Genomic DNA, 18,419 nt, shown 5'->3' with positions numbered 1-18,419 from the left:
GAATGGGGACTCGGTCCCACTGGAAAGTGGGGAGAATGTGGAACTTGCTCCCACAGGAGAGTGGGGACAATGTAAATAGAAGGATATGGTGATTGGGGGGGGGGGGGGGGTGATGAAGGAGGGACTAAGAGGAGGCTGGTGTGGAACATGAACACCGACATGGAGTAGATGGGCCGAATTGCCTAGTTGTGTACTGTAAACTCTTTGTACATCTATTGTAGCCACCTAAAATGGCTGATTCCCGATTAATTTGGCCAAACCCTGATCTAAAATGGCAAACTGAAAAGGCTGATGGGAAAAGCAGCCAACAGGACACAAACGGACAGCTGCAGACAGAACAGTGTGTTCGGCTCTGGGGAAGTCGGCCCAGATCGATACCTGCAACAATTAGCAGCACATCAACACAGACATCTGCAGTTTAATCGGCTATCCCCGGGAACAATTGCAACAAATTAGCAATTGAAAGCCGATCCAGACCTCTCGGTGCCAGCAGTGGCCGAGACAAAGAAAGGTGAACGACCACCCCCCGATCAAGGAATTGCCCCATTATTGGAGCATATCGAACCCAGTGATTGGGACCAAGTCCAATCACTTGGGATCAGGGTCAAGGTCCGCCCCGAGAGGCGGGAAGCCCCTGGGGACTATAAAGATAGGGGCCAAGTTCAGATCGACCCTTCACTCCCTTCTTCTCCTGCTCGCAACCTTCGCAAGAACCATCGACAAGAAAATGTAAGTTTGACTCCAGCGATCGCTACCCGATAAAGACTCCTAGCCATCGACCTGTATCAGCCTTTGAATCCCGCAGGCCAGACCCAATTCGATAAACCATTCGTTTCCCTGACCTGGTGGGCCATTCCCAAAGTTAAGTATTGGCCTGTAGTGGTAGGTAGTAGTCTAGAAAGTCGGATTATTGTATAAGTATTTATTGCTGTATATAATAAATGATCGTTGATTTAACATTTACTAAGCGGTGTGCTGCATTATTAATCATTACTCGAGCTTGAACCACGTGGCAGTATCAGAAAGATACCTGGTGACTCGTGAGCAAAGGTGACAGAATTAGAGCTAATAAAACTAAGGCTAATAAGAGCAACATTTTGGCAACTCCGTCGGGATCTGATCTCAAAGTGGAAAACCACTCCGGGAGAACCCAAGAAATTTTGAATTAGAATCCAATTGGAAACAAAACAAAAACCACAAGTGTTCAAGCGGTTCTGATTAATAATTCACAATTCGGAAGTGTGTGTATGCATGCGAAACTAGCAGGGCTATAAGGTAAAACTGATAGATTTTGTTGCGTCAAAACTGTCGGAGGTCTGTATTTTCGGAAATTAGCGCAAGCCGTACCCGTATCTACGACACCACCTTAGCCCCCTGTTCCAAATTTAACCGAAGCAAGCAGATAGGAGAGATGGCCATGCAGGCAATGCAACGCCTCATGAACCCCGAGGAATTTGCGGTCGCAGCGACCAGCAGCAGTAGAGTGGGACAGTGCCCCATTTGGGAAGAGGAAATTCGGAAATACCTCAAGGGCAAAGGATGGCCCATGTGGAATGATTTCTGTAACAATGACGACTCAGGTCCCGGATGTATAGGGCATACTTGGTGGGAGAACATGAGTGAAATCCACAAAAAGAATTTAACAAAAGCTCGCAAGCCGATGGCAATTGTGTCCTGTCTGGCACACTTGCGAGGCACAGAGGAGGTCGTCAGGACGCTCCACAAAGAAGTAGAGGGCATACACCGTATGAGTAAAGTTGATGTATGCGAGGTGGAGAAACAGAATTTAGAGCTAAGGAGGAAATTAGCAGCAAAGGACAAAGAGGTGGCTGACGGCAAACGGGGTCACCAGTCTTGTCTAGCGCATTTAAGCAGTTCCCAATCCCAGTACGAAAAGGCTTATCAGGACACGCAGCGTGCAGTCCTGGTAAAGAAAGAGACAGAGAAGCAGGTGGAGACGCTACAGAAGCAATGTAATGATCTCAAGGCAGCCTTGAGAGCGCTCCACGCTGCAACCACGGAACAAAAACAGAGTACCTTAGACCACGCGAAGTGCCGGAAGCAAATTGCAGACCTGCAATCACTGCTTTCTGTCCAAAAGGGATTCCAAGAAACCTTTGGGGAAAGTTTAGAACAGGAAGACGGCCCTGATTGGGAAGAATTGCAGGAAACAGCACAGAGATATGTTCAGGGAACATGTGCGCAGGGAAAGCCCCAAAGGAGAAAAGCACCCCCACCCCCCACACAGCAGGTAGTTCAGGCTCCGATGAACCCTGTAACAACCCACCGCACAGCCACATCAGACGAGGCGGAATTCCCATATTCCACCCCCCTCACAGTAACCCAATTACGGGACGCGTGTGCAAAAATCACGCCGTTCCTCCCCGCTTCAGACCCACACCATTTCTTTGCCACCATCAAACATCAGGCGACCATGTACGGCCTGGATGAGAGAGAGCATGTAAAGCTCATGGTTCTAAGTCTAGATCCATCGGTAGCAGCAGCCCTTCCCGACCCACAGAACGTAGGAGGAGGCACCCTTGCAGAAATGCATACCGTGATCCTGGATGCGATCGGGTATAATGGGGGTGATCCCGTGGATGGCCTAAATAAGTGCAGACAGAAGAAGTCTGAACACCCCACAGCGTTCGCAGGACGCTTGTGGATTCACTTTGAAGCCATTTTCGGAAACGTAGACCGTGCCCATTTGTCCCCAGACAATATGGCCAAATGGACCCGCACCCTTATCTCCCATGCCACAGAGGCAGGACAGAATGCCTGTAGTAATTATGATCCCTCGGAGGAGGCTCATAACGAGAAGTGGGTGGTTAAAAGATTGTCCCGCGTTTGGGAGCAGTCTGTTCACAATCGACCTGCCGCTAAAACCAGAGGAAAAGCAAGCCGCCGCAGACATGCAGGCAGTAAAAGCCACAGCTCACAACCCCACCTGGGTAAATGAGGGAAAGAACAGCCCCCCAACAAAACCGCAAGAATGCTACAATTGCGGACAGTTGGGACATTTTGCCAAAGAATGCAATGCCCCTAAAAAGCCACCGAGAGCCCAACAGACAGGCACTCTCAGTAAGAAAAAGGCAGAGCCCATACATAGCGTTAGCGCCCGTTCGGATCAGACGGACTTGACCGGAACGGACTGACGGTGTACAGGCTCACCCAGTTGGGTCTGCGATACCCTTTGGGATAGGTCAGGACGACCCGCAGTCGCAGTGAAAATTCGGGGACAGCCTATCGAGTTTCTTTGGGACACAGGAGGGTCCCGCACCACCATAAATTCCTCCACCCTTTTTCAGGACACGTAGCCCACTACAGCCACTATCACCCTCAGCGGCTTTACAGGCCACTCACAGCAGGGACACATCACAGCCCCTGTACCCATTCAAATAGGAACCATTACCACAAAACACCCCGTAGTTTTAGTCGACCTGCCCCACACAGCAGAACACATTTTGGGAATCAACTTTATGAATTCCCACCACCTATCTTTCGATCCAGTCAACCAGTGTGTCTGGAAGATGGCAAAATCTGCTAGAGCCCCCGCAACGCTCAACATAGGGGACTATATGAACAAAATTAGCGCAGTAGGCGAGTTTTGGTTCAACCCCACCACACTCAGCACAGACCAACAGGTTAGGGCAGTCATGCAAAAGAACAGGGCAGCATTCGCGACCCACAAGCACAACTGTGGACGGATGACTGGCTCTGTACAAATAACAGGACTGGACCCTAGACCCCAAAAGCAGTACGGATTCCCCCTAGAAGCAGAGGGAGAAATCCTAAAAGTTATAGAAAGCTTATTAGAGCAGGGCGTACTAAGGCCGGTAGCCTCTACTAATAATGCCCCGATTTGGCCAGTAAGAAAGCCCGACGGATCATGGCGCTTGACCATTGATTATCGGGAACTCAATAAAGTCACCCCCGCAGCAGCCCCCACCTTAGCAACAAGTCCCGAGACCATGCTCAAACAGGGACTCCATGCCCGATATTTCACGGTTTTGGACGTCAGTAATGGATTCTGGTCCATTCCATTGACAAAGGCGTGCCAGTATAAATTTGCCTTCACTTTTAAAGCACAGCAGTACACGTGGACATGCCTGCCACAAGGCTTCCACAACTCCCCCTCCATTTTCCACCGACAGCTGGCAAATGGACTAGCAAAATTTTCTCGCCCCGAATGTCTGGTACAGTATGTAGATGATCTACTACTGCAGACAGACACAAAGGAAGAGCACATTGAGCTTCTGTCCGAACTCCTGGAATTGTTACAGTCAATTGGATGTAAAGAAAACCCCAAAAAGGCCCAGATTTTGGAAGAAAAAGTGGTATATTTGGGTACAATTATCACACACGGCAAACGCGAGATCGAGCATAAAAGAATTGACTCTATCGCTAAATTGCCCCTTCCCCAGAACGTTTCAGCCCTCCGGTTGTTTTTAGGACTGGTTGGCTACTGCCGAAACCACATTGACAGTTTCGCCAGCAAGGCAACACCCCTCTCAGACCTCCTAAAGAAGGGAGCCCCCTGGGAATGGCTTCCGCAGCATACGGAATCATTAAAACAGGCACTCATAGCCGCCCCCGCACTACAAATTCCAGACCCGCTTTCCCCTTACGCCATAGAGGTAGCGACCACAGACCGCACCCTTTCAGCCGTGCTCCTGCAGGAACGGCACGACCAGCTAAGACCCGTGGCTTATCCCTCCCGAATTTTAGATGCTGTGGAGCAGGGATTCTCAGCCTGTGAGAGGTACCTGCTCGCAGTTTTCTGGGCAGTCCAGTACTTTTCATACATTACCGGACTGAACCCCATCACCATTTTGACCGAGCACACCCCCACCCAACTTTTACTGGACGGACGACTTAAGGACGGTACCGTCAGCCAAATACGCGCAGGTAGGTGGACCTTCTCTTGCAAGGACGAGACATCACAGTGAAACGGACAAAGACCCACACCTACTTAGCGGACAATTTACAGTACCCCGGAACCCCCCATGAGTGTGAAATCATCTCCCCCCACCACAACACAGGCCCCTTTATAGCTAAAACACCCCCCAGAAAATTAGCCACTCCATCTCAGAGTCCCCCTCACCCGGACACGTGTGACCCCATTAAGATTTATGTGGATGGATCTTCCACAGTTTTAGATGGGCAACGCATAACAGGTTGCAGGATTTATGTGGAGGATGCGCAGGGACGCGCCCTCGAGGAGATAGCATTAAAACTCCCCGGACATTTAGGCGCGCAGGCGGCAGAGCTTGCGGCCATCGCTTACATTATAGAGCACCCAGATTCCCTCCCCAGCCCAGCAGACATATATTCAGACAGCCTATATGTCTGCAACAGCCTCACTGAATTTCTGCCCCTCTGGGAAACAAGAGGATTTGTTTCCGTGGATTGAAAACCCCTCCCCTCAGCCCCATTACTCCGCCATATTTTGCAAAAAGCCAAGGACAGGACTTTTGGCATTATAAAAGTCCGCAGCCACCATCGTTCCTCCCCCCCTGAAAATGTAAAAGCCGACGTACTGGCTAAGGCAGGATCCAGACATGGGTATTTTTGGAAGCCCCCCGAAAGCGCGCCAGTGAGTGCAGTTCAGGTCACGCAGACTAGGATCGAGGATCTAGTAGAGGCCCAGAAGCAGGATAGCGCTCTCACTGAGATTGCGAAAGGGAAGTTTCCAGCCTCATACGAGAGGTACAGAAATATGATAACCACACATGACGGTGTGGCGTTAAAGGACACCCTTTATGTAGTTCCTGAGCAGGATAGGAACCAATTAATTTGTTTATTCCATGATGGTCATGGACACCAGGGAATCGATCCCACTACAGCCCACCTCAAACAGCTTTGTTGGTGGTCAAATCTCAAGGAAGATGTATCCCATTACATTGAGAATTGCCTCATCTGTGCGCAGAACAACCCCGATAGATATGCCAAAAAGGCCCAACTCAGCCACACCCGACCCGTTAACGGCCCCTGGACTAACCTCCAGATCGATTTTATAGGTCCATTGCCCCCTTGCAGGAATGGCTATAAATATGTTCTGGTGGTCATAGACACTTTTACAAAGTGGGTGGAAGCATTTCCAGCCCGCACCAACACCGCGAAAACCACAGCCAAGATCCTAACCCACCACATCTTTACAAGATGGGGACTCCCCCGCAGTATTGAGTCGGACCAAGGTTCTCACTTTACGGGACGGGTCATGCAGAATGTCCTCACGATATTTGGCATAACCCAAAAATTTCACATTGCGTACCACCCACAGTTGAGTGGTATAGTGGAGCGCATGAATCGGACCGTAAAAACCACCCTCCGAAAAATGGTCCAGCAGAACAACACCACTTGGTGCTGATGTTTCTGCGTAACACTGTTTCCACCTCCACAGGTTACACCCCACACACTCATGACCGGACGCCCCATGAAAGGGACAGAATACTTGTTAAGTCTAGACCTGACCAGCCCCGAAGTAACGGCCCTCACTCACGAGAAAGCCGTGGAGCAATTAGTTGCTAATGTAAAAACGGCTCAGTTAGCAGCCGCTGTAAAACTGGGCACCAAAAAGAAACAGAGCAAGGCCTGTTTTGATAAGGCATTGCATGCAACGGAGTATGATATAGGACAACAAGTGATGTTGTCTGTATATAACCCCAGCACATTCCTGTCTCCGAAATACTCGGGTCCGTACTCCATTACGGATAAAGTAAGCCCATCGGTATATAAAATCAAATACCCAAATGGTAAGACTGCGTGGTTTCATATAAACCAATTAAAGGCTTATGGAGCACAGTCAAACCACGCCCACCACGTCATGCTTGACGCAGCAGACCACACCCCGCCCACAGCCAACGTAACCAGACCATCCCCCACCACGTCCAGCCCAGCCATGGACTCAACCTCGACTCCACCCTCAAAATCTACACTCCGCCCCGGAACGCCCACAGACTGCAGCAGCAGAGACAGTGACTGTGACTCAGACGATAGCCACAGCACGCCTCCCTACTATCCCCATACAACCGGACCCACACCCAGCGACTCCAATTTCGACTCCAGTGATCCCTTCATGATCACTTTTCTAAACAAATCCCACCACCGACCACCGAACCACACAGCCGACCCCGACTTTGTCCCCACACAACTCGACACAACCCATTGGCACCGCAACAATTCCTACAGACTCGCCCGCAACGACGAAAGCAACCCCAACTCACACCACACAGCCCTCTCAGCCTTAATTCACTCCAGAGTTTGGCACCCGGGAGAAGGGGACGACCTCGAGTCGGACTGCCAAACTGCCAACCCCTTTGCGACCCTGTTCGCAACAGAGAACTGAGGTGTCCATATGATGTTTAAAGGAAACACTTGGGAGAAGTGTTGTCCTTCCTGATGGAACCTGCAGGATGTTTTATGTTGTTCGTACGTTTGTTTTGTGTTGTTCGTCCGACAGGAGAATTTGTTTTCCAGCCGCTTGTTCAGCGGTACCAACTTATCTACAGATACCTGGTCAACAGACCACACGCTTGCTTAGTGGAACTAGCTTCTCAGCAGATACCTGCTCACCAGACGCCCGATCGTAGCTACTCTTCTGATTTGAGGATAGAATCACAGTAGCAACCCCACCACGATGACTACATTTTTGCCCGTTCTTGTCGGTTGCTCAGGCAGTGGAGAAACGGCGTGAGACCCGCCCTGCCTGGGGACCCCCCCGTTGGTCAAACACGCTCGGGTAGGGGAGATACGGCATTGGTAGCCGTCCTACCCGGGGATTCCATCCAAATCTTACCCATCGCGGCCCATACGCACCTCATTTGACATTTTCATTTCAAAAAGTTTTATTTTGTTTAGGCGACCTTTTGGTTGCTGCCATATGCTATTTACATCCTGGAACATTTGGATGGTAAATCAGCACTGGCCCCTCACTGGGAAGTGTGCCGTGTCCTAAAATTTGTTTTGAAAAAAAAAATGAGGGAGTCACACATAGTGACCAATTATAAGGGTATAATTGGCCCCAAAAAGGACAGACACACTAACATACCGGATATTATACCAAGGTAGTTACAGATACTATGCTTGTTTTACAGAACTCCAGAAGCTCCAGGACCGGAGAAAACAGAGGACACAAAGAAAGAAAAAGAAAGAGGACAGCCATGAGGACTTCTTTCATCGTGCTCAACATCTTTTTGATGAACATTTGGTTGCGCGGGAACGCGGACCCCATTACTCCAAACCTCCCTGCCGTTAATGCTTCACTGCCCCGCAGTACACAAAGCCCAGTCACCAACGACACTGCATCTTCCTGGTGTGCCAGATTCATAACCTGGTACTCCCTGTCCTACGTAATTGAAGCACTGTTAACATTGGCGATACTCTGCTGTGTAGTGCAGACTATGCGCCTCCGCAAATGGAGAAGGAGAGCGTACCGTGCTCGAACCCCGGTATATCGGATCCGATCCCCTATATTCGGTTATGACCAGACCCCCGACCCCCGCGACCTATAATACGATAATAAAGAACATGCACTTGCGTTTTTCTGTAATAAAAGATGTACAAAACTTGTCATAAACAAAAAATGTATGATCCTGAGCTTGACTGCCAAGCCAGGAAAGAGTATATTAAATGTTGTGATTGTTGTTGTATGTTTTAGGAAGATAGGATAATGCAATGTTTAGTGAGTATGGTGTATTTAGGTAAAATTAGAGGTTCCAAGTTTTTTATTTTGTAAATGCATGCCCCTGCCTGACATAGCGCCCTTAGAATTGTTTAGGTAAAAAATTTTCGTGCATAGCTAGGGTCAGAGTAATGGCCATGTAGGAGGTGCCCCCCCGCCCCTGGTCAGGGAACGGAAAGAACAAATTTATGTGATCCTTCACGCTTCGCGTTAGGATCACAAGGAGGGAATGTAGCCACCTAAAATGGCTGATTCCCGATTAATTTGGCCAAACCCCGATCTAAAATGGCAAACTGAAAAGGCTGATGGGAAAAGCAGCCAACAGGACACAAACGGACAGCTGCAGACAGAACAGTGTGTTCGGCTCTGGGGAAGTCGGCCCAGATCGATACCTGCAACCATTAGCAGCACACCAACCCAGCCATCTGCAGTTTAATCGGCTATCCCCGGGAACAATTGCAACAAATTTAGCAATTGAAAGCCGATCCAGACCTCTCAGCGCTAGCAGTGGCCGAGACAAAAAAAGGTGAACGACCACCCCCCGATCAAGGAATCGCCCCATTATTGGAGCATATCGAACCCAGTGATTGGGACCAAGTCCAATCACTTGGGACCAGGGTCAAGGTCCGCCCCGAGAGGCGGGAAGCCCCTGGGGACTATAAAGATAGGGGCCAAGTTCAGATCGACCCTTCTCGCCCTTCTTCTCCTGCTCGCAACCTTCGCAAGAACCATCGACAAGAAACCGTAAGTTTGACTCCAGCGATCGCTACTCGATAAAGACTCCTGGCCATCGACCTGTATCAGCCTTTGAATCCCGCAGGCCAGACCCAATTCGATAAGCCATTTGTTTCCCTGACCTGGCGGGCCATTCCCAACGTTAAGTATTGGCCTGTAGTGGTAGGTAGTAGTCTAGAAAGTCGGATTATTGTATAAGTATTTATTGCTGTATATGATAAATGATCGCTGATTTAACATTTACTCAGCGGTGTGCTGCATTATTAATCATTACTCGAGCTTGAACCACGTGGCAGTATCAGAAAGATACCTGGCGACTCGTGAGCAAAGGTGACAGAATTAGAGCTAATAAAACTAAGGCTAATAAGAGCAACACTATGTAACCATAGGAGCTTCGTGTCCCTTCTCAATGTATCTTTCTGTCTTGCTCCAGGATCATGTGGCACAGGCTGGGATATAAATCTGCCCAGAAATCTGACAGGACAAAGAGGATTGTGTGTGGTGATTCCCTGCCGATACAAATTCCCTAGTGATGTGCATCCGACACAGTTCGTAGGAATCTGGTTCAAACAACGCGAAGTACCCCCAAAGAAAGGTACTCTCGAAACAATTTACAACAGCAGCAACACTCGCCTGGTCACCAGCAGGTACCAACTGGATGGCACCCTGGAAAGACAAGACTGTTCCCTTGTCATCAACGAGCTCTCCCGCTCTGACCATGCTTACTATCGGTTCCGGATCGAGCTGGGTGGTCGGTTTAAATTCACCTATGAGAAACCGGTCCTCCTACAAGTGTCGGGTCAGTGATCGTCTCTCATATACATCCTCCTCATTGTTCCTCCACTATCCAGACCGTTTCCGGGAGGGTAGCCTCATAAGCGGCCCTCCACTCCGTCTCCACGCGCAGAAACAGGGAAATCTTCTCGAAAACTGTAGGGAGGCATGATGGCGCGGGCATCAACACTGCCGCCTCATGGCGCCAGGGGTTAGTCTTCAATTCGGGCCTCAGGTGACTGACAGGGTGGAGTTTGTACGCTCTCCCCGTGTCTGCGTGGGTTTCCTCCGGGTGCCCCGGTTTCCTCCCACAGTCCAGCGGTTAGGTGGATTGGCTTGAACAATGCACTGGGGTTAGAGGGACCAGGGTGGGGCGTGCTGTGGGCCAATGTAGAGTGCTATTTCGGAGGGTCAGTGCAGACTCGAAAGGGCTGAATGGCCTCCTTCTGCACTGTCGGGACTCTATGGGCTCTGGGGATTCCATTCGAGGGGGTTGGCATCTCTAGGGCGGTGGTTGACAGGTCCACAATGTGACAGGACTGTACTTGCCTGGAGTGTGTTTGGAGCTCTGATTGTGTGGGTCTGCATTTGATATTTTCCGGGTCCGTGCTTCACAACTGATAGACCTCTATTAACAGGTTGGCTCTTGACAAATCCAGGTTCGGTGTATGGACAATGCTAGAGCCTATTATAAAGGATGTGATAACTTGACACTTGGAAAATATCAACAGGATTAGACAAAGTCAACATGGGTTTATGAAAGGGAAACAACGTTTGACAGATCTACTGGATTGTTTTTGACATAAGTAGTAGAATAGGTAAGGGAGAACCAGTGGATGTGGTATATTTGGATTTTCAGAACACTTTTGATAAAGGCCCACATAAGACTTCAGTGTGCAAAGTTAAAGCACATGGGGTAATATAGTGGCATTGACTGAGAATTGCTTGGCAGACAGGAAACAGAGTAGGAATAAATGTGTCTTTTTCAGAATGGCAGGCAGTGACTAGTGTGTTCACAGTCTCAGGATAGGGGTCGGCCAGTTAGGATTGAGCTGCGTGATTTGTACTGACCCCGATCAAAGGTCACAGTGAAAACCTGGAGCAAGCTGATGATATTTTGACCCTAATGAATGCTTTGCTCTTCAATTAGCTTTCAGAGAGATACCCACCATCTCACACATGGAGGAGATGCTGGAAGGGAAGCCGGTGAATCTGACTTGCACCTTTCTCAGTAGCTGCGAAGGGACACGAGCAACATTGAGCTGGCTGCAGACCAAGCACTTTAACCCTTCAATCTCCAAAATGAAGACTGAAAGACGGAACGCGACCTGGGTGTTTACCCTTGGCCTGACCTTCACTCCCACCATCAAACACCAGAACAAAGAAATCCGATGTCAAGTCAAATTGCCACATGGGTCATCGCAAGGGACCATCCATTTACAGATAGAGTGTAAGGAAATCCTCTCATGGTTCTGGATGGGGTTTTCGCTTCAGCCAAATAGGGACACCATCTCAGAGAATCGTCCAGAGAGATATCGCTTAAATAGTTGTTAGGTCACAACGATTAGAGAAAATTAAACTCGAACAGTGAACTTTCCATCATAATCCCAGGATCCCTTAATCACCCACCCACCTTCTCCTTGTATCCCACAAATCCCCACCCACCTTCTCTTCTAACCCTCACCCATCCACACACCTTCTCTCTGTATCCCTCAAATCCCCGCCCACACACACCTTCTCCCCATATCCCACAATCCCGCATCCACCCACATTCTCCCCGCATCCCTCACCCATCCACCCACATTCTCCCCATATCCCTCACCCTTAAACACATTCTCTCTGTATCCCTCAAATCCCCACCCACACACACACCTTCTCCCCATATCCCACAATCCCCCATCCACCAACCTTCTCCACGCATCCCTCACCCATCCACCCACCTTCTCCCCATATCCCTCACCCAATACCCACCTTCTCCCCGTATCCCGCACCCATCCACCCACCTTCTCCGCGTATCCCTCACCAACCCACCCACCTTCTCCCCGTATCCCTCACCCAATACCCACCTTCTCCCCGTATCCCTCACCCATCCACCCACCTTCTCCCCGTATCCCGCACCCAACCACCCACCTTCTCCCCGTATCCCTCACCCATCCACCCACCTTCTCCCCGTTTCCTGCACCGATCCACCCACCTTCTCCCCGTATCCCGCACCCATCCACCCACCTTCACCCCGTATCCCGCACCCATGCACCCACCTTCTCCAAGTATCTCTCACCCACCCACCCACCTTCTCCCGCATCCCGCACCCATCCACCCACCTTCTCCCCATATCCCTCACCCATCCACCCACCTTCACCATGTAGCCCTCACCCATCCATCCACCTTCTCCCCGTATCCCTCACCCATCCACCCACCTTCTCCCCATATCCCTCACCCATCCACCCACCTTCACCATGTAGCCCTCACCCATCCATCCACCTTCTCCCCGTATCCCTCACCCAGCCACCCACCTTCTCCCCGTATCCCTCACCCATCCATCCACCTTCTCCCCGTATCCCTCACCCATCCACCCACCTTCTCCCAGTATCCCTCACCCATCCACCCACCTTCTCCCCGTATCCCTCACCCAATACCCACCTTCTCCCAGTATCCCTCACCCATCCACCCACCTTCTCCCCGTATCCCTCACCCAATACCCATCTTCTCCCAGTATCCCTCACCCATCCACCCACCTTCTCCCCATATCCCTCACCCATCCACCCACCTTCACCCTGTAGCCCTCACCCATCCATCCACCTTCTCTCCATATCCCTCACCCATTCACCCACCTTCTCCCCGTATCCCTCACCCATCCACCCACCTTCTCGCCGTAGCCCTCACCCATCCACCCACCTTCTCCCGTAGCCCTCACCCATCCACCCACCTTCTCCCCATATCCCTCACCCATCCACCCACCTTCACCCTGTAGCCCTCACCCATCCATCCACCTTCTCCCCATATCCCTCACCCATTCACCCACCTTCTCCCCGTATCCCTCACCCATCCACCCACCTTCTCTCCGTAGCCCTCACCCATCCACCCACCTTCTCCCGTAGCCCTCACACATCCATCCACCTTCTCCCCGTATCCCTCACCCATCCACCCACCTTCTCCCCATATCCCTCACCCATCCACCCACCTTCACCCCGTAGCCCTCACCCATCCATCCACCTTCTTCCCGTATCCCTTACCCACCCACCCACCTTTTCCCCGTAACCCTCACCCATGCACCCACCTTCTCCCCGTATCCCTCACCCAATACCCACCTTCTCCCAGTATCCCTCACCCATCCACCCACCTTCACCCCGTAGCCCTCACCCATCCATCCACCTTCACCCCGTAGCCCTCACCCATCCACCCACCTTCTCCCCATATCCCTCACCCATGCACCCAACTTCTCCCCGTATCCCTCACCCAATACCCACCTTCTCCCCGTATCCCTCACCCATCCACCCACCTTCTCCCAGTATCCGTCACCCACCCACCCACCTTCTCCCCATAACCCTCACCCATCCACCCACCTTCTCCCCATATCCCACACCCATCCACCCACATTCTCCCCGTATCCCTCACCCTTACACACATTCTCTCTGTATCCCTCAAATCCCCACCCACACACACACCTTCTCTCCATATCCCACAATCCCCCATCCACCCACCTTCTCCCCGCATCCCTCACCCAATACCCACCTTCTCCCCGTATCCCTCACCCATCCACCCACCTTCTCCCGTAGCCCTCACCCATCCACCCACCTTCTCCCAGTATCCCTCACCCATCCACTTACCTTTTCCCCGTATCCCTCACCCATCCACCCACCTTCACCCCGTAGCCCTCACCCATCCATCCACCTAATCCACGTAGCCCTCACCCATCCACCCACCTTCTCCCCGTATCCCTCACCCATCCACCCACCTTCTCCCAGTATCCGTCACCCACCCACCCACCTTCTCCCCGTATCCCTCACCCAATACCCACCTTCTCCCCGTATCCCTCACCCATTCACCCACCTTCTCTCCGTAGCCCTCACCCATCCACCCACCTTCTCCCCGTAGCCCTCACACATCCACCCACCTTCTCTCCATATCCCTCACCCATCCATCCACCTTCACCCCGTATCCCTCACCCATCCACCCACCTTCTCCCAATATCCCTCACCCATCCACCCACCTTCACCCCGTATCCCTCACCCATCCACCCATCTTCTCCCCGTATCCCTCACACATCCACCCACCTTCTCCCCGTATCCCTCACCCATCCACCCACCTTTTCCCCGTAACCCTCACCCATGCACCCATCTTCTCCCCGTATCCCTCACCCAATACCCACCTTCTCCCAGTATCCCTCACCCATCCACCCACCTTCACCCCGTAGCCCTCACCCATCCATCCACCTAATCCACGTAGCCCTCACCCATCCACCCACCTTCTCCCAGTATCCCTCACCCATCCACCCACCTTCTCCCCGTATCCCTCACCCAATACCCACCTTCTCCCAGTATCCCTCACCCATCCACCCACCTTCTCCCCGTATCCCTCACCCAATACCCATCTTCTCCCAGTATCCCTCACCCATCCACCCACCTTCTCCCCATATCCCTCACCCATCCACCCACCTTCACCCCGTAACCCTCACCCATGCACCCATCTTCTCCCCGTATCCCTCACCCAATACCCACCTTCTCCCAGTATCCCTCACCCATCCACCCACCTTCACCCCGTAGCCCTCACCCATCCATCCACCTAATCCACGTAGCCCTCACCCATCCACCCACCTTCTCCCAGTATCCCTCACCCATCCACCCACCTTCTCCCCGTATCCCTCACCCAATACCCACCTTCTCCCAGTATCCCTCACCCATCCACCCACCTTCTCCCCGTATCCCTCACCCAATACCCATCTTCTCCCAGTATCCCTCACCCATCCACCCACCTTCTCCCCATATCCCTCACCCATCCACCCACCTTCACCCTGTAGCCCTCACCCATCCATCCACCTTCTCTCCATATCCCTCACCCATTCACCCACCTTCTCCCCGTATCCCTCACCCATCCACCCACCTTCTCGCCGTAGCCCTCACCCATCCACCCACCTTCTCCCGTAGCCCTCACCCATCCACCCACCTTCTCCCCATATCCCTCACCCATCCACCCACCTTCACCCTGTAGCCCTCACCCATCCATCCACCTTCTCCCCATATCCCTCACCCATTCACCCACCTTCTCCCCGTATCCCTCACCCATCCACCCACCTTCTCTCCGTAGCCCTCACCCATCCACCCACCTTCTCCCGTAGCCCTCACACATCCATCCACCTTCTCCCCGTATCCCTCACCCATCCACCCACCTTCTCCCCATATCCCTCACCCATCCACCCACCTTCACCCCGTAGCCCTCACCCATCCATCCACCTTCTTCCCGTATCCCTTACCCACCCACCCACCTTTTCCCCGTAACCCTCACCCATGCACCCACCTTCTCCCCGTATCCCTCACCCAATACCCACCTTCTCCCAGTATCCCTCACCCATCCACCCACCTTCACCCCGTAGCCCTCACCCATCCATCCACCTTCACCCCGTAGCCCTCACCCATCCACCCACCTTCTCCCCATATCCCTCACCCATGCACCCAACTTCTCCCCGTATCCCTCACCCAATACCCACCTTCTCCCCGTATCCCTCACCCATCCACCCACCTTCTCCCAGTATCCGTCACCCACCCACCCACCTTCTCCCCATAACCCTCACCCATCCACCCACCTTCTCCCCATATCCCACACCCATCCACCCACATTCTCCCCGTATCCCTCACCCTTACACACATTCTCTCTGTATCCCTCAAATCCCCACCCACACACACACCTTCTCTCCATATCCCACAATCCCCCATCCACCCACCTTCTCCCCGCATCCCTCACCCAATACCCACCTTCTCCCCGTATCCCTCACCCATCCACCCACCTTCTCCCGTAGCCCTCACCCATCCACCCACCTTCTCCCAGTATCCCTCACCCATCCACTTACCTTTTCCCCGTATCCCTCACCCATCCACCCACCTTCACCCCGTATCCCTCACCCATCCACCCACCTTCTCCCAGTATCCGTCACCCACCCACCCACCTTCTCCCCGTATCCCTCACCCAATACCCACCTTCTCCCCGTATCCCTCACCCATCCACCCACCTTCTCCCAATATCCCTCACCCATCCACCCACCTTCACCCCGTATCCCTCACCCATCCACCCATCTTCTCCCCGTATCCCTCACACATCCACCCACCTTCTCCCCGTATCCCTCACCCATCCACCCACCTTTTCCCCGTAACCCTCACCCATGCACCCATCTTCTCCCCGTATCCCTCACCCAATACCCACCTTCTCCCAGTATCCCTCACCCATCCACCCACTTTCACCCCGTAGCCCTCACCCATCCATCCACCTAATCCACGTAGTCCTCACCCATCCACCCACCTTCTCCCCGTATCCCTCACCCATCCACCCACCTTCTCCCCATATCCCACAATCCCCCATCCACCCACCTTCTCCCCGTATCCCTCACCTATTGTCTACCTTCTCCCCGTATCCCTCATCCATCCACCCACCTTCTCCCCGTATCCCTCATCCATCCACCCACCTTCTCCCCGTAACCCTCACCCATCCACCCACCTTCTCCCCGTATCCCTCACCCATTCACCCAACTTCTCCCCGTATCCCTCACCCAATACCCACCTTCTCCCCGTATCCCTCACCCATCCACCCACCTTCTCCCAGTATCCGTCACCCACCCACCCACCTTCTCCCCATAACCCTCACCCATCCACCCACCTTCTCCCCATATCCCACACCCATCCACCCACATTCTCCCCGTATCCCTCACCCTTACACACATTCTCTCTGTATCCCTCAAATCCCCACCCACACACACAACTTCTCTCCATATCCCACAATCCCCCATCCACCCACCTTCTCCCCGCATCCCTCACCCATCCACCCACCTTCTCCCGTATCCCTCACCCAATACCCACCTTCTCCCCGTATCCCTCACTCATCCACCCACCTTCTCCACGTATCCCTCACCCATCCAACCACCTTCTCCCCGTATCCCTCACCCAATACCCACTTTCTCCCCATATCCCTCATCCATCCACCCACCTTCTCCCCGTATCCCGCACCCATCCACCCACCTTCTCCCGGTATCCCTCACCCATCCACCCACCTTCTCCCAGTATCCCTCACCCACCCACCCACCCACCTTCTCCCCGTATCCCGCACCCATCCACCCACCTTCTCCCAGTATCCCTCACCAATCCACCCACCTTCTCCCGGTATCCCTCACCCATCCACCCACGTTCTCCCCGTATCCCGCACCCATTCACCCACCTTCTCCCCATATCCCTCACCCAATACCCACCTTCTCCCCGTATCCCTCACCCATCCACCCACTTTCTCCCCGTATCAATCACCCATCCACCCACCTTCACCCCGTAGCCCTCACCCATCCATCCACCTTCTTCCCGTATCCCTTACCCACCCACCCACCTTTTCCCCGTAACCCTCACCCATGCACCCACCTTCTCCCCGTATCCCTCACCCAATACCCACCTTCTCCCAGTATCCCTCACCCATCCACCCACCTTCACCCCGTAGCCCTCACCCATCCATCCACCTTCACCCCGTAGCCCTCACCCATCCACCCACCTTCTCCCCATAGCCCTCACCCATGCACCCAACTTCTCCCCGTATCCCTCACCCAATACCCACCTTCTCCCCGTATCCCTCACCCATCCACCCACCTTCTCCCAGTATCCGTCACCCACCCACCCACCCACCTTCTCCCCATAACCCTCACCCATCCACCCACCTTCTCCCCATATCCCACACCCATCCACCCACATTCTCCCCGTATCCCTCACCCTTACACACATTCTCTCTGCATCCCTCAAATCCCCACCCACACACACACACCTTCTCTCCATATCCCACAATCCCCCATCCACCCACCTTCTCCCCGCATCCCTCACCCAATACCCACCTTCTCCCCGTATCCCTCACCCATCCACCCACCTTCTCCAAGTATCCCTCAGTCACCCAACCACCTTCTCCCCGTATCCCTCACCCAATACCCACTTTCTCCCCATATCCCTCACCCATCCACCCACCTTCTCCCAGTATCCCTCACCCATCCACC

At 52.9% G+C, this 18,419-nt stretch overlaps 1 protein-coding gene across 3 annotated transcripts in view; it reads left to right on the top strand.

Moving 5' to 3' along the window:
* Positions 1–18,419, top strand: part of LOC140386509 (myelin-associated glycoprotein-like) — a 66,785-nt gene that overhangs the window by 9,726 nt on the left and 38,640 nt on the right. For all 3 annotated transcript variants that reach the window (XM_072468903.1, XM_072468902.1, XM_072468905.1), the window contains exons 3-4: positions 9,852–10,217; positions 11,343–11,642. In XM_072468903.1, the coding sequence (XP_072325004.1) occupies positions 9,852–10,217; positions 11,343–11,642 (666 nt within the window). The remainder of the gene's footprint in view (positions 1–9,851; positions 10,218–11,342; positions 11,643–18,419) is intronic.

The sequence above is a fragment of the Scyliorhinus torazame genome, chromosome 12 (assembly GCF_047496885.1).
Source record: "Scyliorhinus torazame isolate Kashiwa2021f chromosome 12, sScyTor2.1, whole genome shotgun sequence".
NCBI classification, from domain to species: Eukaryota; Metazoa; Chordata; class Chondrichthyes; order Carcharhiniformes; family Scyliorhinidae; genus Scyliorhinus; species Scyliorhinus torazame.
The sequence above is the reverse complement of the archived record's forward strand: the minus strand, read 5'-3'. Positions and strand labels throughout refer to the sequence as shown.